The sequence below is a fragment of the Emydura macquarii genome, unplaced genomic scaffold, assembly GCF_026122565.2.
Source record: "Emydura macquarii macquarii isolate MOO-44397 ecotype Brisbane River unplaced genomic scaffold, CSIRO-AGI_Emac_v2 contig_2422, whole genome shotgun sequence".
In the NCBI taxonomy this organism is placed as follows: domain Eukaryota; kingdom Metazoa; phylum Chordata; order Testudines; family Chelidae; genus Emydura; species Emydura macquarii.
Genome location: NW_027132559.1, coordinates 12,534,276 through 12,557,310, shown reverse-complemented (window position 1 = coordinate 12,557,310; position 23,035 = coordinate 12,534,276). Strand labels below are relative to the sequence as shown.

The 23,035-nt window shown below is 40.4% G+C and overlaps 1 protein-coding gene across 1 annotated transcript in view; it reads left to right on the top strand.

Moving 5' to 3' along the window:
- KCNH8 (potassium voltage-gated channel subfamily H member 8) overlaps positions 1–17,402 on the top strand; it is a 326,349-nt gene extending 308,947 nt beyond the window's left edge. The window contains exon 16 of the mRNA XM_067561636.1: positions 15,849–17,402. Within this exon, the coding sequence (XP_067417737.1) occupies positions 15,849–16,547 (699 nt within the window). The 3' untranslated portion in view covers positions 16,548–17,402. The remainder of the gene's footprint in view (positions 1–15,848) is intronic.
- The last annotated feature ends 5,633 nt before the right edge of the window (positions 17,403–23,035 follow it).

Here is a 23,035-nt window from a genome sequence, read left to right as displayed (position 1 = left end):
CCCCCTATTCTGGGACTGACTGGATGCAATTATGATGGAGGTCTACATTAAAGCAGCTTCAGGGAAATGACTAGATATACCATGACTGGGACTGGGAAGAAGGGCCTAGAATCAGCCTTAGAAGTTCTTAGGGCCTCCCCCATATACAGACTGAAGCATCCCATGGCTTGAGATAAGGCTAGTATGACCATCACTGGGCAGAGCTTTCTAGAAAGCTTGATGAAGAGAGCTCACACCTATCCCAAGAGCATATGAACTGACAACACTCGGAGGAGAAATGTCACTTGCTAACATTAGTGATGCTTTTGAAACTTTACCATGGCAGAAGTTAGGGAAGTAGTATTGACTCATTCCTTAACCTTGAGGAGCACAGATCAGATCTGAGGCTGTAAATAAGTACTATATGATTATCATCAACAGGCAATTGAAAATATAGTACTATGGCAGAATCTTTAAAGCAGAAACCTAGTGGAATAAACAAACATTTTATCTGCAATGGCTTTGTGCTTGTCATTGCTTTTCCAGTGTAGATACATAAATCTTTTAGCACTGTGATACATCTAAACAACAGTAGAAAAGATGGTCATATTTTTTCTACACAAAATTAGTTTTCCCTGTTAACAGTGTGCAAAGAATATATTCCAGAGCTTTTGTGCTGATCTTCTTCTCACACTGCTGTGAAAAGGGAGTAAGTCCCTTAAAGTCAATAGGATTACAGAATGAGGAGAGAATTGTATCTAAACAAGGAATCCTTTATGCCTAATCCAGTTTCTAATTCTATATTAGCTTTTAAAGTACAGATTAAATAAGAGTATTATTACTTAGTCTCCGAAATACAGAACACACATTGGCATGATAATGAAAATGGGTTCACTAAGAGGTGTGGCTTTGTTTAGATCAGGTAAATAAAGGTATAGCTGAAGAATGTAGGGGAATGTACTCTCTATACTTTGAAAGAGTAGAGCTGTGAGCAAGGTCTCTCTACATGCCCAGAAGCATTGTGTCACTGTTTTACTATCTGACTTGTTGTCAAAGGTGCTGCAGACATGCCTGGGGTAGGGGAAAAACAAGTGCTTTTTTTTCTCCTCAGCAAAGATGGGTGCTCTTGTTTGTCGCTTCAGTACATTGTGTACTTTCTCCTTATCTTGTTAAATTTAATGGCAAAACTCTGCTTGGGTTAAATGGGAGTGGAATCAGGCACCAATCTGAGTCTTGTTAGGACTTCCATTTTAATTTGAAAAGAAGATGTTATTGCCCATAGCAATACCCTGTGCCATGATTCTGTCAGAACTCACAATTTCAGCACATCAACACTTGAATAGGAGACTTTTAAGGTATACTTGGGTGTTGCAGTAAAGTGTTTCAGGTGATTCAAAAGGTAGAGGAACTCTTTCCTTTCAGTCAGTACTGAACTAAGGGCATCATGAGGTCAAGGGACAATCTCTGGTTACAGGCAATCTCATCTGGAAGAGATGTAAACCCAAGGATCTGAACATATGGTCATTACAAAGTGACCTAGGATCTGTCAGAAAAGGTATGTTAACCCCACTGTAGCCAAATTCCAACTTAGTTCATTATATTCTGCCTCTCCAGTTCATTTCAATTAGATATGGAATTCTTCTTCACTTCCTGTCCTGTTGTGCAGTGCTCCACAGTTTTGTTTCTCACTGGAGATGACTGAATTTGAGCGATAACTGTTTGTTATAAATATATGTATCACTGTAAGTATGAATTTACTATGGATGAAAGATAACACATCAATACATTGAGGGTGCCCTGAATTAACTTAATTTTTTATACATCTCTCCACACAAAAATAAATCTAATAAATTTATTTTTATATATATAACATTTGTGTAAGTTAATGCAAAATCATTCTCATCACTTATTGAAGAGCTGCTCAGACAGCAGTAGAAGGGCAGAATTAAGAGAAACCTAGAAAATTGGGGGAGTAAGAGACAGTGATGGGGGAAGAATGGTCTAAAAGCTGGGTAGAGGAAAAACATTTTAGTAAAGAAAGGTTACAGATACCCAGAAAGTGGCCAAGAAAGACAAAATAGTATGGATGGAATCTGGCCTGGAACTAGCAACAAGATGAGAAAAAATGGTGGATTTAGAAAAATAGGGGACAGGAAAAAGCACTAAAAACTTCGAGATGAAACTTGCAGGCAAGGGGCATTCAGAGAGACAGAAAGCAATGTGTTATAATAAAAGAGCAGGTTTATTGTTTAATCTATCTTGCAAATACATGCCAAAATTCATATTATAATTTTACTTCAATATTTTGAAACCATAATCATTATCTCAAATCTCCTCTAATCCAGTCAGACCCTTGTTGGACATGCAAGAACACAGAGGCAGTCTAGTATCTGTTTCTTCTCCAGGTCCCCATCCTGCAGCTAGCTGTTGTGCATGTGCTTAATTTTATGCACATTGATAATCCCATTGACTCAACGTTGCAAAGACTTATGTACATACTTAACTTTGGGAACCAACTGAACATTAAAAATACAAACTGAGCAAATAACCAGCAGCTACTGTAGGTTTTAACATTAAAAATGAAGATGGTTTCCTGATACAATCAAGTAAATATTATAGCACCATGCTTCATTTTTTACTTCCCAACATCATACATATGGAATAGGGTTTTTTCTGAGCAGCTGTCTCTAAGAAAAATCTGTTCAATGCCCAAATTGTGCCTAACTGTGCCTAAGCACACGCCTAACTTTTATGCATGCGGGCTGTCCAACTGAAGATTGCCTGCATGTTTAAAATTATGCATGTACTTAAGATCCTTGCTGAATAGGGACCCTAGTATATAAGAGAATATTTTAAGGTAGCACAATTTGGAATTAGTTAAGCAGGTAACCTTCTGAGACTTATATAGTCACTACTATAGATACTGAATGATTTTGAAGTATCTAGAGTACTTGTCCCTGTGGCTCTGGATTTCATTCACTCAGGTAGTCATTACCTAGAAAGTTATGAATGACATCATACCAGTCTGCCAGTAGAAGTTAGAGCCCTGGCATAAGTAGAAATTTAAACTTCTCTGTTAAGAGATTTGTGACAGTTTTGGACGTACAAAGGACAGAGTGTCACTGTAGGTCAATGGCATGGTCCGGCTGGGGCGTCGCAAACTTTCCTCAGGCCGAGGCTCTGAGGAAGACCACAGCGCCTTCCTTTAGGGAAATAAACAGTGCTCGTTTACAAGTCTTTAGCCCCGGCCCCCAGTGGGGCGGGCTTCCTTCCCAGTCTGTAGCCCTCTGGCCCTCTCATAGGGCAGGGCTGATACGGGGTCTGTAGCCCCGGCCTTCCAACAGGCAGGCTAGCAAGCAATCTGGTGCCCCCGGTCATCAGGCAGGGTGGGGCAGGAAAGCAGTTTGCAGTCCCTGGCCCGCAAGTCAGGCAGGGCTGATCGGGCAGTCAATAGCCCCTGGCCTTCCCGCAGGCAGGGCTAGTAAAATAGTCTGGAGCCCCTGGCCTTGCAGAGCTCGGGATCCTCTGCCTCCAAGCTCAGAGGGCAGCACTCACTCCCGGGGTAATTAGGGAAGGGAGGAGGGGGACACAGGCCCACCAGACTCTACTGCGTCCCAGCCCAGGGTCCTATCAGTGGCAAAGCAGTTTGCCACTGAGTCAGCGGGGCTCCAGCCGCAACACACTGACAGGGTTTTAGCCCCTGACTCAGACACTTGCTAGTTGGCTGACCCTGGGCCACTTCCTCCCACCCTGTTCCCTGGTACCTGTCGGTCGTAGTCTCCCTCCGGGTCGCTGGGGTAGAAGGTGAGTGGCAGTCCCACAAGTCCCTCCCCATCAACCGACCCGGTGGTCTGGAAACTCCTCGGCATCATCAGCGGAGGGCAGTTCCTCCAGATCACAGGGTCCCAGGAGTTCCTCCAGTCCACAGGGTTCAGTCACTTCCAGGGGGTCCCTGATGTCAGGCAGCTCCTCCAGGTCAGGGCCGGCCTCAGGGGGTATTTCCCACCCAGGAGTCTCCGGTGGCTCATTCCAGCTACTAGGGCCTGGAGGCCCCACCCAACCATTAGGGCTCGGCAGCCCTCTCCAGTCACTAGGACCTGGCAATCTGGGCAGGTTTTGGATTCTCCGCTAGGTGGGGCGGTTGCTCCAAATAGGGTCTGGGTCACACCCTCCAGGACAACACATCTACCTCCAACAACAGCTTCCCCCCATTGAGCTGCTAGGCCAGCCTTTTATAGTTCTCTTTCCAGCCTTAGCTCCGCCCCTCTGTTGCCAGGCAGTTTGGCATGTAGGGCCCTGTTCTGCCCAGCAGGGGCGTCGCGACCCTTCCTTGGGCCCAGGCTCCAAGAAAGGCCACAGTGCCTTGCTACAGTCACCTTATTACAGACTGCCTCGAGCAAGCGGGAGTTTTGCATGTGATGGCTAAGTGTTCTCTTCCTAACACCATCAACCTGTCAGCCACGCAAGCAAACTCCTATGGGCTGTGCCAGCCCCTCACTTTGCCTTGAATGTTAACAGTAGGGCCCCTATGTCCCTTTGAATGTTTCCTTTGTGATATCCAGCCCTGACTCTGGTGCTTTCAGAAATCCCAGATCCTCTGCCCCCAACAGAACAATGTACCCTAGTTTATCTTGAACCCCCACACCTGTGTTACACACAGCACTGATAATAAAATAGAAAATTTACTTAGTCTACTAGTGATGGAAACAAATGGTTACAATACCAAACAAAATCATAAAACCCAAACCTAGTTCTACGCTTCATTAATAGTTACCTCTCCTATCTAATAAAGTAGGTTTCCCTCCAAAGTTCAGTCTGTTGCAGAGCAGACTGGCAGTGACTTCACAAGAACCAATTTTTTATGAGAACACCCCCCTCCCTAAGATGTCTCCTCAGTCAAAAGACAGAGAATACCTTTCCCCACCCTGTGTTATACTGAAACAATCCTTTGTCCTTATTCATATGCAAAGCAAACTCCTGTCTTGTTGTAATGTTCCTTTTTTTACCTCCAAGTGGTTTTGGTTGTTTGCAGTTGTCTCAGATGGTTTTCCATTGAAAGTCTTGGGATGAAGGAAGGCTAAACAACTGAGCCTACGTTACCATCACCAGCTAATTAAGGCAGGGTGACAACTCCCTTCTGCTTGAATGGGCCATCACTGAGACACATGATTTCACGATGACTAACTTTTAGTCCAAGCCCATAAAGTATACTTTCACCAAAAATACATTATTCTTTAAATGTTACCTGTACATATATCTCACAATGATTATTAATGTTGACAAGATATATGTTTTCTTTTAGGTACCTTACATGTTAATATTCTGTCAGATAGGTGTCTGGTGTAGTGAGTTTGTCAGGTCTGAGGTGAAAGTAGTTTGCAAAGAAGAGGGACTCTTTCACAAGGTGCCTCCACGTCATAACACTTCACCCCAATTTTCACCAGTGACCCTCTAATGTCACCATAAAGTATATGTTAAGTCAAGATTAAAAGTCAGTCAGCAGCTAGGAAAATAACTGCGTTTATAGAAGGCAATTGAATTACAACATTCAGTAGTGATGTAAAACTACTCTTACTTTTTGTACGAAGAATAGAGAATAAAATCCCTAATTCAAATGTTCACTACAGCCAGCTGTTAGTGAAGGAATGAAAGCAGTTGCCCAGTGGCTGAGAGCAGTGATAGATGAGTTCTATTTGTTGTCTAGGTCATAGTTTCTCAACCTGTGGTACGCGTACCTCTGGGGGTATGCGAGACACAGGCAGAGGGTACCAGGGAACTACAGAGTGAAGGGGAGGTGGGCGGCAACTACTGACTTCTGGGGGAGGCAGGCAGCAGCCCCCCGCTTCCTGCCGAGTCCCAGCTGGGAAACGAGTGGCAGCCGCCGACTCTTGGGGGAGGCGGGCAGCTGCCGCCCACTTCTTGCCAGGTCCGAGCTAGGAGGTGGATGGCAGCCCCCAGCTTCTAAGGAAGATGGGCAGCAGCCCCCTGCTTATTGCCAGGTCCCAGCTCCCCAACTTGAAGATGGGCAGCAGCCGCCTGCCCACATCCTTGGGCCCCAGCCAGCGCGAAAGCCCCCTCTGCCCCAGCTCGGATTGGGTGGCAGTTGCGCATCTCCTGGGCTGACAGACAGATGGCAGCCACCTGCAACTTACCCAGGTGGCAGCCCCCCTCCCTGGCTCAAGGTCCAGTGCCCAGAAAACTTGTTAATTTCACTGCTCTAGCTGAGCAGTGAAATTGACAACTATGACAGCCCCAGAGTTTACCAGTTACTCTCTTTTCCTGTCTCTCTCTCGCCCTCCTTCCCTGTCTCTTCTCACCCCTTCCTCCTCTCAAATCTATGGCAAAAAATTTGGTGCGGCGCTTTATATTCCCCAGCATTGGCATGCCGCTCAAAGCCTCCTAGCTTTTGCCAACATCATCTCTAGCCCAGGTACATACTTGAGTTGTGCACCCCTGGTGTAATGGTGGTAACCCTACCCATACGATCTGACAGTCATATCACGGCCTTATATACTCAGCCCTTCTTCCAACATATGGCTCACATTAGTCTGTAAATATAAAATCCTGTGGAAAATTGAGTGCAGGGGGTACTTATTAAAATTTTCAGAAGTTAGGGGGTACTTGCTACTTAAAAGGTTGAGAAACACTGGTCTAGGTTACATGTTGGAAAGAGTGGAAGTATTTTAATTGAGATCTCCCCAAAATGCAACCCACTAGAGAAGAATGGATAAAACTGGAGCATACAGTGGTTATGCCTCAATTAATGATTGCTTTTGTATGCAACGTATGTAGATCTTGCTGCTTTAATATGAAGGACAAAAATCACCAAAAAACTACATTTCATGATCTTGCCCCATTTAAAATTTAAGGGCTTGATCATTTTATTTTATTAACACTTGGCCTTCTTATTTTTATAATCTGTAGGAGCAAATCGTTGCAGATGTAGTTTGTCATTTAGATGTCTCAGTATGTGGTTCATGGGCTCCAATATTTAGATGCCAAATGACCTCAAGAAACTTGTATTTGTAACTGCAAGTGCAAAGAGTGAGGCCAGGTTTGTTGGAGGCCATGTTAAAAACCAGGCCCCAAATGCCTACTTCAAGTGTCACCTCTCCTGTACATCATGTAGGTATAGAACTACACCAATATCATCATTTCCAAGCACACACTTCTGTCACTGAACTGAAATAACAACTAACGGACACTGACCAGGATGATGCGGTACAGTCAAAAAAGTGTTTTTAGCTATCTGCTCAAGGAGCACTTACGAGAAGTATTCCCAGCTCATAGGTGGAGTTTGACTGCTTAATTTGGGGGGGCACCCTCATGGGCGGCTCGTAAACCACCTCTTCGGGGAGGCTAGCTCCCAACCTCGCCCCTTCCTTTCAAAGACCACCCCCTCTCCCGCCACAGTCCCAGGCTCGCCCTGAGTGGCCCCAGCACCAGGGGTGGGCAGCCCGAGTGCCCCCAGAGCCTGTGTCCCAGCATTGCGTCACCCCAACCCGAGGCTGGCTGGTGGCCTCCAGCCCCCAGAGTGCTCCTGGTCTGCCCCAGCCCCCAGAGCACCGCTAGCCCAAGAGCTCTCAGCCACCAGAGTGCCGCTGGTCTGCCTGAGCACCATCCCCCCACCCCAGGTTGGCCTGTAACCAACCAGCCCACCGACCCACCCCAGCCCTGGGCTGGCCAGTCCACCCCAGTCAGCCACCCACCTCCTGGCTGGTCCCTGCTCCCAGCCAATAGGCAGGCAGGGGGGCTGCAGCCACCTGCCTCCCACCTGGTCCCAGCACAAAGCTGGGACCCTGGCGGCAGCAGCCCCCTCCTGCTTGGTCCCGGTGCACAGCCAGGAGGCGGGCTGCAGTCGTCCACCACCTGGCTGGTCCCCACTCCCAGCCATCATAAATTTTGGGGGGCCATGCCCCCCCCCAAACTCCACCCATGGCCCAGCTGTTTTTAATTTTCAGTTGTCTTGCCATAAAAGTTCAAAATATTCTAGCCAGTCATGCACTTTGAGTTCACATCATGAAACTACATTCACAGCACCATGTCACTGCTTTAATTCAATGTCTAGGGTAAATAAAATTGTTCATCGCTTTTGATGAACCATTTATAGTGTTTAAAACAAATGTGTTTACTTTTCAAATCACTTCAAAATCTTATTTTTTATATTGTGTGTGTGTTCATTCTCTTTTTTCATTTCCTCAGAGGAAAATGAGTTTAATACAGCATCTGGATGCAACATTTTACATGTATGAATAAATAAATAATGGGGAGGAAATGTACATTTTAAAACATAACAAATGGGTATTACGCTGAAAAAACTTGTATGCATGATGTATTAAATCTTTGTAAATTGGAATGTTATGACCAGAACCCAGGAAGATAAAAATGGCAAACCAATAATTTCCTTCTAATTACTTCTTTACTTCTGTATGCAGTATGTTCTGTACTGGGCAAGTTCAATTTGTAGTTTGAAGACTCTTTTACCTTGATTAAAACAAAACTTCTTTAATTAGTGTAGGGTTCATAGCTGCACTGTCACTGCCAGACAAGAGAAAAGTTATTTAGCATCATCATGATGGATATCCCAACAGTTTAGTTTTGGTATCCCTTATCCTTGAATTAAAATGTTTTCTAAAACAAATTATTGGGACTTTTAAAATTAATAGTGGGTATTATAAATGCCGAAAAAGTTACAGTAATTAAAGTTAAATTAAAAATTAAAGTAAATTAAAATTAAAATCACAAAGTCAAATACAAAACATTAAAGATCCTAGAGCATTAACATTGTGAATAATGGGGCACATTATCAGAAGGTGTAAATCTGCATAAATGTATTTGAAGTTTCAGAATCTTCCACTGTTATAGTATACATTTGATAACATAAACAATATATTAAGCTACCTGCACACTTTTAATCAGCATAACAATAATAGAAATAATACTATCATTTTCCAGCACAGTCAAGTTAAATATTGTTGGAACCTTAAATGCTACTTTTAAGTGATGCAACCATTTTGGGGGAATTTAATCATAAAACCCTAGGTTACTTTAATGTTTTTTGCATTTAGTTTTCTTGGTTTTTAAACCAAAAAGGGAAAATGGAAGGACTTGTGCTTAATAATATTAGTATTTATATGTATATGAAGTTCATATCTCACTTAAGGAAGTGAATTGTTTCTACCCTTCCTCCTGCTATTGCTGGTTCTGGAGATGGTTTCCTGCCATTTTACATTTTGAGAACCATAGATTACCATCACAAAGAAAAAAGACATTTTTCTTTAACCGTTGTTTAGTATTTGCAAGATATTAGTGAATACAACAAAAATAGCAGTTATCCTAAAAATCTCAGACCCTTTCCATGCTGATTTCCTTGTGAAGCCAGGCAGGGGAAATATGGCAAAACCTGGACACAGGCCCAAATGCAACAGAATGGATGTGGTTCTTTGGCATCATAGAGGAGGATTCCTGGACCTCGTGAAGAAAGTCTCCACTCTGCCCGTACAAGGAGGAGCACACCTCCACAAGTGTTCACTGGGGAGTAAAGCTGCAAGAGTGAGACTGTGACTATAACTGGATCCACAAGCCAGTCCTCCATGAACAATTTTCTCTCTCTCTCTCTCTCTTGAAAAGGTAGAAATACAGGAGAACAATAACATCATGATCTTTTTCCAATATCAAATCTGGAGCAGAAGGCGTGAACCCAGTAATATTCAAACCTTAATGGAAAGAAGCCTGAGGGGGATCACAGAGACAGTTGTTCTAAGTGGGAGTTTGGCGCTGAGGGGAAAGGGCCACTCGGTTGTGAATGGAATACAGTCAAATCTTGTAAAACAACTATTAAGTTTCTATCCTAAAACTAAAACCTAAGTAAACTTTTAGAGTAAAAACCCCAGTATCACTGTGCAGGGAGAAGACCAACAACTGATTAAGCAAGGTTGGAGTACCCAGTTTATTCCATTAAGTGTAAGATTACTTGCCTTGTGACCAAGTGGTAGATATATGCACCTGGTGCAAGCAGCTTGTGGCCTTCAGAGCCCAGCTACAGCATCTCAAAGCCAAAGTTGCTGAACTGCAGAAGCACAGAGACAGACAGCATATAAGGATAGTGTGGTGAGAATTGGGTATGAACTGGCTGCCCTAATCTTCTGGCTCAGCACTGGTGGGGACCAGGGTGGAATAAAGGGACGTATTCCCCTCAGATGAGAACTTTCCCATAAGTTCCTATAAGGAAGCAGATTGTTCCTCATGCATCCATGAGTTGTAGGACATAGCTACGAGACAGGCTATGATGACAGGCAATTCAGTCATTAAAACTACCAATAGCTGGGTATGTGGTGACTGAGAGACCTGTTGGCAATTTACCTCTAAATGTGAATGAGGTAGATCTCATGAGACAGCTAGACAAACATTTAGTTAGGTCAGGATAGGGTTCATGGTCACTGGACATGCTGATAACTGGCATAGGGAAGTGTAGGAGAGAGGTCCTGGAAGCTAAACTTAGAATAAAGGAGAGAGGAGCATAAGTCCAGGACATCTCTAGTAGCTTCCTCTCACATGATCTGGCTCCATATGCAGAGCCAACTAGAGGGGGTACCTCAAGTTCTCAAATTGTAGATGACAAGGTGGTTGTGTAAAGAGAAGGGAGTTAAATTTATTAGAAACTGAAGAACTTGGGGTACGAGGGGGCAGGTGAAACTGAGCCAGAAGATATGGGCTCAACTTTAACCAAAGTGGAAGAAGACTGTTGCATGGAGATTTCAAATTTCATGACTTATTTCATCTAGGAGCTGGCAGAAAACTGACAGGTGAGGAGGAGCACTCAGATCACGCATAGACATTGGCTAAATATGTCAGTGATGCAAAGGTAACTCTGTATCTGATAGTAAAAGTTAGGATAGAAATTACAGCTGAGCTGGATGAAGGACAGATTGAGATTTCAAAGGTACATTCTAGGAAAGTACCTGAGAGTAATTAATTTTTAAAAAACCCTGGATTATATTTTAGTAAACATAGTGCTCAAAAAAGGTGCCAGACAAGCAGATAGCTATTGAACAGGCATAGCAAAGGCAGGAACAACAACAGCATCCCCACTCTGATCTGCCACTGTGCTTTATTTTGAGTTGGAATGGCCACCAGTTTAGTTTACACGTCCATTCTACCTTTGCTCTATCTGCTGAAACTGATACCAGAAAGGGAGACAATTAGTACTAGGTGCCATTTGGTTTTCGTGATGGATGCACTTTGACCATAAGAGGACAAGAACTGAAATGAGATGACTGTTTCAATGGGCTACTGAATAGAACTGTATGGAGAAAGTTTTCCATGAAAGGAAATTTTAGGTGTTTGAATATATTCAGATTCAGAACAAAAAACAAAACACTTCAAAAATTTTCAAAAGGGAAACAACCAGAGTCCCTGACTCAGAGACAGTCTGCTTGGCTAGCTGCCCCGAACAATGGACCCTGGGCTGACTGTCCCGGAACCGTGATATTTGGAAGCCCAGGCTTGTGAGCTGGAAGGAAACGAGGCAGATTTTGAAAGTTTCTGTCAGAACCCTACCTGGTTTCCAGAGAAGACAGATGCTGAGGTTCCTGAACAATGTCAGTCAACTCCTCTGTTTTGTCAAACTATAAGGACCCATCTATCTTCATTTCCTTTGATGTTCAGAAGGGAGGGCTGGGAGACAGATGCTAAGGTGAGAAATACATTTCACAAAGGTGATAAAATGGTGATGGGAAATCAGAATTATACTAGAACATTTGATCAAGAAATTGGAAGAAATTGGAATTGCAAGACTGAAGGGCCAGACAGGAATTTGTCCCAGACTCCTCAAGGAAGTGCTAAGAGAGACAGGAAGGAATTTTTAGCAGAGAGTTTTAAAACTTTAAAGCTTTAACTTCATCTGCTAAAAATTCCTCTATTAGCATTTCCTTGAGGGATCTGGGATATATTGCTATCTTACCCCTGAGTGTTGTTAGCCCTCATACTTCTGATTAGTCAATCAAATTCACACTCTATCTCTAGTGAGAGAGAAAGAGAAACAAGGGAGTCACTTACGAACTAGAAAAGCTAATTTGGCCATTAAGATTTAAAAGTAGTAGACATAAGCAGCTGACATTCATATAGAGCTGTTCACAATAAAGTGCATTCAAATTTTTCCATAAAGAAATGACTTCACTTGCTGCTGAAGTGCAGGGTCAAAAAAGGCATCTATTTAACAATATACACATCACCACTGCGCACCAGTCTAGTACTGGCAGTAATGAAAAGCACTTTAGCCAACTGAAATTGCAGGAGTCATTTGGGTAATTACCCAAACTTAAATTTGGTCATGACACGAAGAGGTGTTGAATCTTTAATAACCACAAGTGGTTAAAGCCTCATCTGTTACAACTCATCTGAAAGCCAGGAGACACTGTTATGATACTAATATGCCATGCAAGAACATTGCTGCAGAACTAAGTCAAACAGAAATCTGCCGCTCACTGACTCCCTTCAGTTCTGTTGCACTCTCAGGTTCCTCTTGGAGATCCCCTTATTAGAAAACATTGCAGAATTCTGGAATAAATATTCCAAATTCTGCATCTTATAGTGACCTTACAGCATCCATGTGGGTTGCTGTTGTAGCTGCTCTTTTATGTTTTTATAGAGGTCTCCCATTCAAACTCTGATCAGGTCCAACCCTTTGTAGTTTGTGGAATCCAATAATTTTAGCAGCCCAATATTACATGATTACAGGGAAGATCCAGAAAATGACAGACCTATTGTGTAAACCTGATGTCAGCTGTGAGCAAATTACAAATTCCTAATTCAACAAAGAGGTATCTGAACTGATTTAACCAAAAGGAGATTATGCCTAATGAAATTTGTTGCAGAAGTAACACAGAAAGCTTTGAAACTACTTATGCTACAGAGACCTATTTAAAAACATACAAAAGGCTAATCTATCAATGAATGTTGCTCTATAAGGAACAAGCTACTTACCAAAAAATGTAGAAAGAAGTAGCTCATCTATCAAAGCGGATACTTGTGCTCTGGAACAGTTTGTTATACTAGGTCAGACCTGCCACAAGGATTAATATTAGGACTGATTTTCTTCCCCTTTATCTCAATGAACTGGAAGGAGGAACATGTTATAGAATAATAAAATAAAAAATGCTTTTTTCACAGGTGAATTTGATTCATTAACCTAGTTCCCAGTAACCACATTCCTGCAAGCTTTCATCCCTCACGTTAGCTGTGAAATTCAAGCAGATCTACTTTATATCTGAGCAGCCTATCAGCTGTCTCTTGAACTTTGTTATAAACTGATGTAAAGAGCTGCCAGAAGAAGCCATTTGCAGTTTTTATTGGTTGTACAAAACTCAATTATTTTACATATCTTTGAGCTTCATCTATTAGTACCTTATTAATTAACTACATACATACAGTTAGATCACTCATTTAACAAATTTGACAGCTGTCAGACTAGACTCGCCTTTCCTTCTGACCAGTTCCTACTTCTTCCCATGAGGCAGAACCGGAAAAGCAAAGAACCTCCCTTCTTAGAAGGGAAATGTGATCACTACAATACATACAAAATGCTTAGGAAGGAATGAACCTAAATGTGCTTCGTACTTTTCTTCCAACCTAAAAGTTCCTATGCTGATACCTCTTCTAGCTGTAGAAGAAGTACAGTGGATGATCATAATACTGCCAAACACAGTCTGAAGTGCTCTTTTCATTGGATTTCCTATAGTTGTCTGTCACAGTGGTGAAGATGGTATTTTTTATTATAAAAAAGTTAAGTTGCATAAGTCACCTAACTAAATGGTAGTCTCTTTAGTTTGGGGCAAAGCAAGTACTGCTAGATTATGCTTTTCTATTTTTGACAGATGGGTTTAGCCTTCTGAAAATAAATGTGCAGTCATGTCTTGGTTTTGACAGATTACTTCCACTTGGATGAACTGCATGAGTTTCTTTCCACTTACATGGTGACAGTAATCTGATGTAAAACAGATTGATTAGCAACCACTGGCAGCAAAGTCAAGTTCACATTTTTTCCCTCAGTGTTCCCTTCTATTATTAAAAATAAAGAACTGTTGCTAACTCCCTAAAAATCTTTCCCATTAAAAAAACAAACAAACATCAATTGGTCCTTTCATTGCTTGCCTTAAGCTTTTGATTTCCCTAATGAATGTCTTTACACCTGTACATCAGCATATTTTCCAAAAGAAACTTCTTAACCTGTAGGCCTGATTCTGCTCACATGGGAGTTTTGGAGGGATGTGACCTATATTTCTAGTAGACATCATCAAGTAATATTAATTTGTTATTATCAACAACTTCACTAACATGTATTTTCTCTTAGCACTGGAAAAGAAGCATTAAATAGAAAACACGATTAACACTTGGTGATGCCCCAGAATTATCTCTCTCAACAATTGCCATCTCTTGGAAAGGCTCCCTTCGCATGCAACATTTCCCAAACAAAAGCTGGGACTACAGCTGTGCAAACATTTCCAGTGGAACGTGCAGCTACACCAAACCCCCATGTTTTGGTGTTTGGATTCCAATTTATAACTCTGCCTTAACTTCATTAAATAATTTGTTAAGCTTCCCAAACCTTTAACTCAAATTTGGACATAGTCTAGCAAACCTAAGCCTGTTATATATAACAAGTCGCTATTAAGCATTCTTAGATACGTGCGTAACTTTTTAAGTAGTGACTAGTGGTTTTTCTTGCCTCTATTTTTTGGTTACCAATTTGACCTACCATGAAGAAGAGGCCTGATTTTAAAAGAGCAGGTACTGAGCACTTTCTAAAGCTCAAGGAACCTTTAAGATATCTGAAATTGGAGACCAAAAAACTGACACTTAAAATCATTGGTCACTTTTTAAAATTTACATCATGGGCTTCTTTATGGTTAACATGAAGAAGAACACCATTTGTTGTATAGATCTTTGGCTAAGTTTTCAAAGGGATTCATCCCGTATTAATATTCATCAGTATTAATATTTTCATATAATTCATATCATTTGTGTCTATCAGACTTTTTCTTTCTTTTATTTTTTTTTTTTAAATCAGGAATCTTTTAATATTTGTTGTTAGAAATATCTTGTTGCCACAGGAAATCCCCCCAAGTTTGAACCTGCAGCTGTTTTTATGTTTGGAACTTATTTAAAATCAATTGGCGTTTTCAGTGTGAAAGGATTCCAAAATCTGCTTTTATTGGGTTTGTCTATTTTAAGCCAAATCTATTTTTCACCTGATTTCACTGTTATATTTTCTTTTTATGTTTCAGTATTAGTAAGGGAAGTAAGCAACACATATAATAAAATGTATGTGTGTAATGTGAGGAGATACAAACTTAAATGGAAGGACTGTTTGTGATATCTCACTTTTCTACTTATTAAATGATATTTCTTTCTAAGTGACGATACTGTATGATATTATAAAGGCCGAAACCTTTATAAAAGAATTCCTTTCATCAAGCAAGAAAAGGAAATTACAATGTATTTCGGAAGTGTCTGTAAACCATTTATCTACATATACTATATACTTAAGACTCTACTTAATTTGCAATATTGCGGAAATTGCGTATCCTGCAATATTAGGCTTCCACTGCAATTTTGATGCTGAATTCAGATGTATGTATGTTATATTTTAACAGTCAGCCTCCTGCATGGCGGGGCTCTTGCTGTCAGCCCCGGACAGCCAGCTTTTCCAAATTACTGCAATTAATAAAGGCCCATTATTACTTTTCTGCAATTTTCCATGTCTTGTCTGCGACTCAGCCGCAATTATTTGACAATCGTCTTGCGATTCAAGAAGGGCCTTATACATATTTATTTCCTGTAACTATTGCCTTTTTCAATTGTCTCTGCAGGTCACTAATTTAACTCAAGAGGTCTCACAATTAAGAAAAGACATGAAGAATGTGATGCATCTTCTGGAAAACTTATTGATGTCACAAAAGCCTCCAGGGTTCTGTGCAGTGCATGGCACGTCTATAAGTCCTACAATGGAAAGCTTGCAGACTAGAATGACTTGGACTACACATCAACCATGTATGCATATGCAGGCTGGGAATGTTACTTGCACCAAAGCACAACTTTGCCATGGTAACATGACACCTGGCATTTGGAATAGGGATCCGTCTTCTGTAGGGAGCAGTCCCCAAAGAACTGAATCCAATGTTCAAAATTCTATGGACAGTGAATTTTATTATACTTCAGGCCTTGAATATTCACCTTCCTGCTATCAGGTAAATCAGAAAGATAATTTGCAGTTTTTAAGATGCACCTCTCCACATTCGGACACAACCTTGACTCCTCTTCAGTCTATTTCGGCAACTCTTTCTTCCTCAGCATGCTCCTCATCAGAGACTTCATTGCACCTCGTGCTCCCCAGCAGATCCGAGGAAAGTAGCTTTAGGCCAGGAGCAATCAGTTCACTAAGCTTTGAGAACTTGCCAGGATCTTGGGACCTTGAAGGAACAACAAGAGCAGTTTTGGCACAAACCTCCGAAGATGGTGTGATAAGCACAATGGATGTTAAAGATAACCAAGCCATAAAAAAAGTATAATGATAGACCAATAAGTGGTACTCAAAGCATGTTCTACAGCTGCCAGTTTTAAACTTAAACAGTACTGCATGACTGCTTTGTTTTGCCTTTTCTCTGGTGATCATGGCGACTTGCTAACATGAAAATTCAGATTTATAGAAAGCAAGTGGATATGAAAAGATATAACCAGTTCATACAGTAGGAAACAATTTCTAGATTCTAGAAGCATGTTGAAAAGCATTTTGTATACACAGATGTAATTTATGGTCTGTTTGGCAGACTTTTGTAATAGTCCAAAGACCCTGAGGGTCAGAGCAGCTGGAAGTCTAGGACAAAAGAACTGTCATAGGAGGTTTTTGTTGCTTGAAGCAAAGGCTTTTCTTGAGTGCCTGATTGTTGTTCTCCAACAATATCCATGGCACTGCTTGCTTCAGGTGATCATGGCTCCTGCTGGTTTATTTGTCAGTTCTGTGAAGGGAAAGAGACAATTATCGCTGCATGTCATCTCCTAGACAATCAACCAAATAGAATTGATAGAGAGTGGTTAGTTGTTGCACGTTATTTGTCATGTAAATGAAACCTCTTTATTTATCAAAAATACTATTTTTATATACTTGATATGAAAGATGTACTTAAAACTATTTAAAATATTTATAAGGAGAATAAGGGTTTGTTTTCATTTTGGTAAAAGCTTGCAGTTTTAACAAGAAATGCACTATCATCATGTATTAGATCAAACTATGTATTGTTAAGACTATGTAGTTTCAAACTGGATCCCCTTTTATCTGCATGCTGTTTGCAATGAATGTATCCATGCTGGAGGAATACAAATAAAAGGTAATATTTTATTAAAAAAATAAAAACCTGGAATGGCAAGTCAGATATTAATATTTTAATCTGTGAACTGTGCTACGCGAATTATATTCAATGCTCTTGTTTTGTCTTATAGCATTGTATCACCACATGTATTATTAAAGCTGGGTCAATGCTTCAATATAATCCCTATTTTGAGGGGGTTAATACCTTTGGCCAACAAAATTCAATCAGAACTGAAAGTTGGCGGGTTGAATTGTAAACTAAGAGCAATATTTTTAAAACAAATTTTAAAAAATATTTAGGCTATTTTAATCAGTGCATGAAAAGAAAAAATAAATAATAATCTTGAACTGTTATTTTTATCTATTGGTTTGTACTTGTATACCTAAAAATAGCTTTGATCTTTAGAAAAAAATAAATTTGGCAAGTGATTTTGTCCATAAAATGGTTTAATTGCTTTTAGTATTTTGAAACAATAATTTTTTAATGCTCAGTATATTAACATTTTGAACAGCAACTACTGTGCATGCATAGCAACTACTTTTCATGGGGATTTCAATATGAATTTTTAAGATGCATAGTATACACCATAAGTACATGTGCATAGCAAGTCTACATAATTATACGCCCTTTATAATCTTAGATTATTTTTAATAAGGAATAAATACTGTGAAATTATGTTTAAATAATAATGCATCAAACCCAGCAATCCTTATCAAGATGAATCTCCCACCGACTTCACATTTAATCACAATGTTGATTTCACTGGGAGTTTTGTTTGAGTGAGAACCTCAGGACTGAGTCCAGTATTCAGGTATTCAGGCACTAGGGAGCACAAATTCACCCTGATACTCTGTGCTTAACTCACATCATTCCACATTCCTGTTCTCACTGGTACAAAATTAAGAACAAAGTGTCAGCATTAATTTTGAACTGCTTGACTTTGGTCAGTGTGTCAGAACTTTAACATGATTGTTTACACATAGTTTTTTCTATTGAAATACTGTGATAGTTTGAAGTTAAATACAGAAACAAGTATCAAATGAGCTACTTATGGAAGAGATGAGAAAGAGAGAGAGAGAGAGAATAAGGTAACTGATAGAATATATAGCAATGTATGTCTATAGCATTTTTATAGGACCGGATTATCCCATTCTCAGAAAATGGCCACAAAAAGAGACCTTACTTTAAAAATTCTTTAAGGCTTTTATGGTTCCATCTTCTGTGTATAGCATATGTAGCTATGTGTAGCATGGGTGATTCACTTGCCACGCTAACAATGTCTTCCCCTCAGTAGACAGTGGGGAGTTCATGCTATTTAGATCAGCCTTAACATCAGTAGAAATTTGCTACTATTTTAATTCACCCCATCTCCCACCTCCTTCAGCTAGCCGTACATTTGATTTGTAGCAGAGTCTTTAGCATACACTGTTACAGGGCAGCTATCACTGACTTAGGAGCATGCAGCACATTCTTCACTCATTTGTTTCCCTTCATGCTGCGTAAGAAGAGGGGAACACTTGGCCCACTCTTCAAAATAGACCATGTGTGCAGATTTCTGGTTTGTCCAGTATTTGGAAAGTTTAGTTCATCCTGTACCCCCGTCACTGATTCAAGGCATAGATATGTTTGCAGTTCCTATCAACGTCACCTGAGTCCCACTACAGATTCAAGACAATCTTTCATTTTATAAGCACACACCAGAAGCAATCATCTTCCCTGATCTCTGGTAGTATGATGTAACTATACATAGCTGTCTTGCTTTGCTTTCTAAATTTAAACTGTGTAGAACGCAATGACGAGGAGCTCTGCATTAATTAGCCATGGTTTAATTGCTGGACACTGGATCTCCAACACAATAAGGGAATGCAAGTGCAGCAATTGAAAGCAAATACAACTCAGCAGATCTCGCAAAAGCCACTCTTTGTTTCTGCAAATGTAAAATATATCACAAACAAAACTGGAAAACATTAGTACTGTCATACAGGTAATTAGACCAAAGAACTGGTGTTAGCATGACCTAGGCTCCAAAAAGCAGCATTGAATTGGTGTGGGTATTGCTTCCAGGGAAAGGCTAGAAGATGGACCACATGATGCGTGATAACTAGAAACCAGAGATCCTTTCAGTTTGAGGCTAAACTATGGGAAAAGGAAGTTCACTGAAATAGTAAGTGTGATGAGAAGGGTGTTTTAAGTTTAATGTTACTTATACAGTCATTGCAATTTGCATTATTTTTTTTAAAAAAGCAAGAAAAGACCCGCATATCAAGCAGGGGTTATTTTGTAAATGTTTGGAATTGAGACACTGTCCCACCAAAGCCAAAACAAAATAGGGGTTAAAATATGGTAGTATTGGACCTGGCCAAATCTGATGGGACAAACCTTTCGGAATGGAATAGCAATTCTGGCTGCCACGTGCTATTAGCACAAATGGAGTAGTTTTATGAGCAGGGTAACCTTGAGCATTTATTATTATTACAAACCCTTCTAAAGAACCTGTCATTGTAATATCAAAATGCTGTCCCAATCAGGTGCTCATGATGGATTTCAATGCGAGTGTTCTCCAACTTTCTCTTCCAACTTCCCAGCTTGAGTTTATTGTAACTTACTTTTTTGCACTAAACTTACAAAAATAAAATAATTCAAATCTATTTTGTCTCATATTTGTTCTTCATTCTTTTTCCCTCACCTCATTTTTCTTTTTGTACACTTTCTAAGCTTTTGGTTTTCGTCTCTTTTAGTTACTTTCCCATACTCTTATTTTCCTGTACTTGTTCCTTCACTATTATTCAGTTTCCTATGCTCTGCTCTTCAGTCACTCCCTTGTCTTCCCCAAAAATATTACCCTTTTCCCCATCTCACACATCCCCTCACACTCTCCCATCATCTTTCTCACTCACTTAAATCAGACATACCTTCCTCTTTTCCCCAAATCAGTTAATTGAAACAATTCTCTCTCTAACAGTCACCACTAAAGTAAGTGGACACGGAACCCAGTCATGTAATAGGATTATAAACTTTGGTTTATGTCACATAGCAAGGTCCAGGAGATAAATCACCAGTCTCTTAAAGCAGCCCTTTTACAGGTCACCTGTGCATTATATTGTGGTTCTCGCCTCATTTATTCTAACCAAACCTGGTCTCTGCCATTTGTTCACCCTTGCATTCCATCTTGTTATGCATTTTTAAAGAGATGCACTATGCTGTCTCACTGCTTGTTAACATATTAAGATATGTTATTAATTGTTATTTGCAAAGCCCAAATCCATTCCTTGCAATACCCTAGTTTTGACCTGATTTTCACTTAACGGCCACAAGTAATTTTTTTTCTCTAATCAGTCCATTTGTTAACTTTGCACAAGATTTAGTTTTATTCAGCAGGTCTGTAACATACTAGTCAATTGTCTCACTTGTTTCTTGGTTTTTTGTTTTTTTTTTAAAGTGCCTTTCCTGAATGACATTCTTGGCTGGACCAATGTATTATTGACATTTTTTAGTGACTTTGTCTAGCAGTTTGTCCCCTGCACATTCTTAGTGGAATGTACTATAGATCTTCAATCCTCTAGCCCTACCATGTAGCAGTGTGGAGGATTCACCTTCTCCAACTTCTGTTAAATACCATTTGCTTCCAAAAAATGTGGACTTGGCTCAACCATCTCCTTCTATGTTAAGGAGTTCTGATGGCATTTGCTCCATTTTTACCAAAGATTTTGAAGTTTTGACTGTCACCATGTCTTAAAAGATGTAGTAAAAGACTGGTGTTTTCTTCCTGACTTCACCCACATGCCTTGCTCAGAGATGGTCACATGGTAGAGGTCACTCACTGACTGCAGCAGCTATGATCACATTCGATCCCATATGATCAATTCTCCTTCTCAAACAAAAAATATCAACTCCCCTTCTAAAACAAATTCCCCCAACACAGGAAATGATCTACCCCAATCAGATCTCCCCTACAAGGAGCAAATGCCCCCCCCCAAAAGCAAACAAACCCTCAAACAAACAACCAAAAAATCAGTCTACTCCCTCCAAAGCAAAAATCAATTTTAAAAAATGCTGAAACAAAAATCAATTCCTACCTCCAGCCCCCCCCAAATCAACTATTGACCTACTCTGTACTTTCTTGCAGGTACTTTCATTCTGTTCACCAGACAGCCTTCCAACTAGCCTGGTTTCCTAACAAAGAGATGCAGATGCTGGTCAGAGCTGTACCAGTACCAGAAGTTTCAGTTTGCTGGCCAATCCAGGGGGGAAAAAAGTGTTTTGGATTGAACAAAATGTTTTGGTCAACCGAAAACAAAATGTAACATGTAGTTTAAGCTTAATGCTTTTTTTTAATAAAATTGAAGCAGATTTATAAACACAAAGTCATTCTGAATTTTAAAAAACAATCAAAATATTTGGTTTTGAAAATGTCATAACCAACTGTTTTGACTTTTTGGAATTTGTATGTGTTTGTTTTACCAGCTGAAACAATTTCGCAAATCCCATAAATGTTGGTCCAGCTGAATTTGCATTTTTTTCAGCAAAAGAAAGTTTTGTCCAAAAAATTTCACCCATCTCTAGTGCCTCTCATGAGGCCTCTCATGAGGCAATGACAGTATCACCTTGTAGTGCCAACACCACTAAAAGAGGGCAGGAGCTTTCTGCTTCAAAGACACAGAGGTAAGTGCAAGGGATCTCCAAGCAGAGTAGAGAGCCTGTCAGTTTCAAGGATTCAGAGAGGGTTGCCAGTTTTGATTGGACATATTCCTGGAGGTTTAATCACATGACATATGATTAATCTTTCATTCCTGGAGTCTCTGGGACAATCCTGAAGGGTTGGCAACTCTAAGCCACTCATTAACTGCACAAGAGATTTTATTTTGGTAACTTTAACAAGTGCTTATGTTGGCCAGGGATCTCCCAGGAGATTTCACAGGATCCCTATGGGCCAGTCTGATTATTTAAAATAAGCAGAGGACTGGTTTCAAATCAGCAGTAACTCCACTTAGGACCATGGAATTAAATTGCTGTAAAACTGGTGGCAGAGGAGAATCAGGCCCTTATGTGTGAAAGGTATTTTGCTGTTTAAGATTTAGGGACTAATCTTATTCTGGGCTGTGTGTCTAAGGGCTTGGGGCTAATGTATACAACAGCTGTCATTTAAATGTGCTGTCCTCTCACATTTCTTACTATGTTTGTGAATTCTGCATGCGAGATCCACAGAAGTTACTCAAGCTGGGTGGAAATCTCAGCATAGGTTAACAAAGAAAACAAAAGCAAATACATTACTTTGGTTCTCTCTAGTTGTACAAGTTGCCCTTTGAAATGGCCAGTTGCTAATATTAAAAGTAAACTAGCTGTAGAATGCTGAATGCTCCTAGTAACTAGGCTGTGGGGAGCATTTGGAGAGAAATTTGTTTTCATTTGTTTCTTTTCAGTTCTTTCCTTGCCATCTGCTTAACCCCTAGACACTACTTTGGGGTTGCTTGTGCCTCGATTCAATATTGCCAACCCATCCATTCAAAGATCACAAGTCAGGCCCCCAAAAGTGCCGAGACTGGCTTAAAAGTCAGCAAATTTTAAAAAATAACAATTCATAGTTTCTTTTGACTTGCCTTGAGGTTTTTGAGCCTGTAGGTGTCATGTTTCTAATCTTTTCTTCCTGGCCATGAGGTCTCTACATATTCTTTTTTTGTTGTTGTTATAAT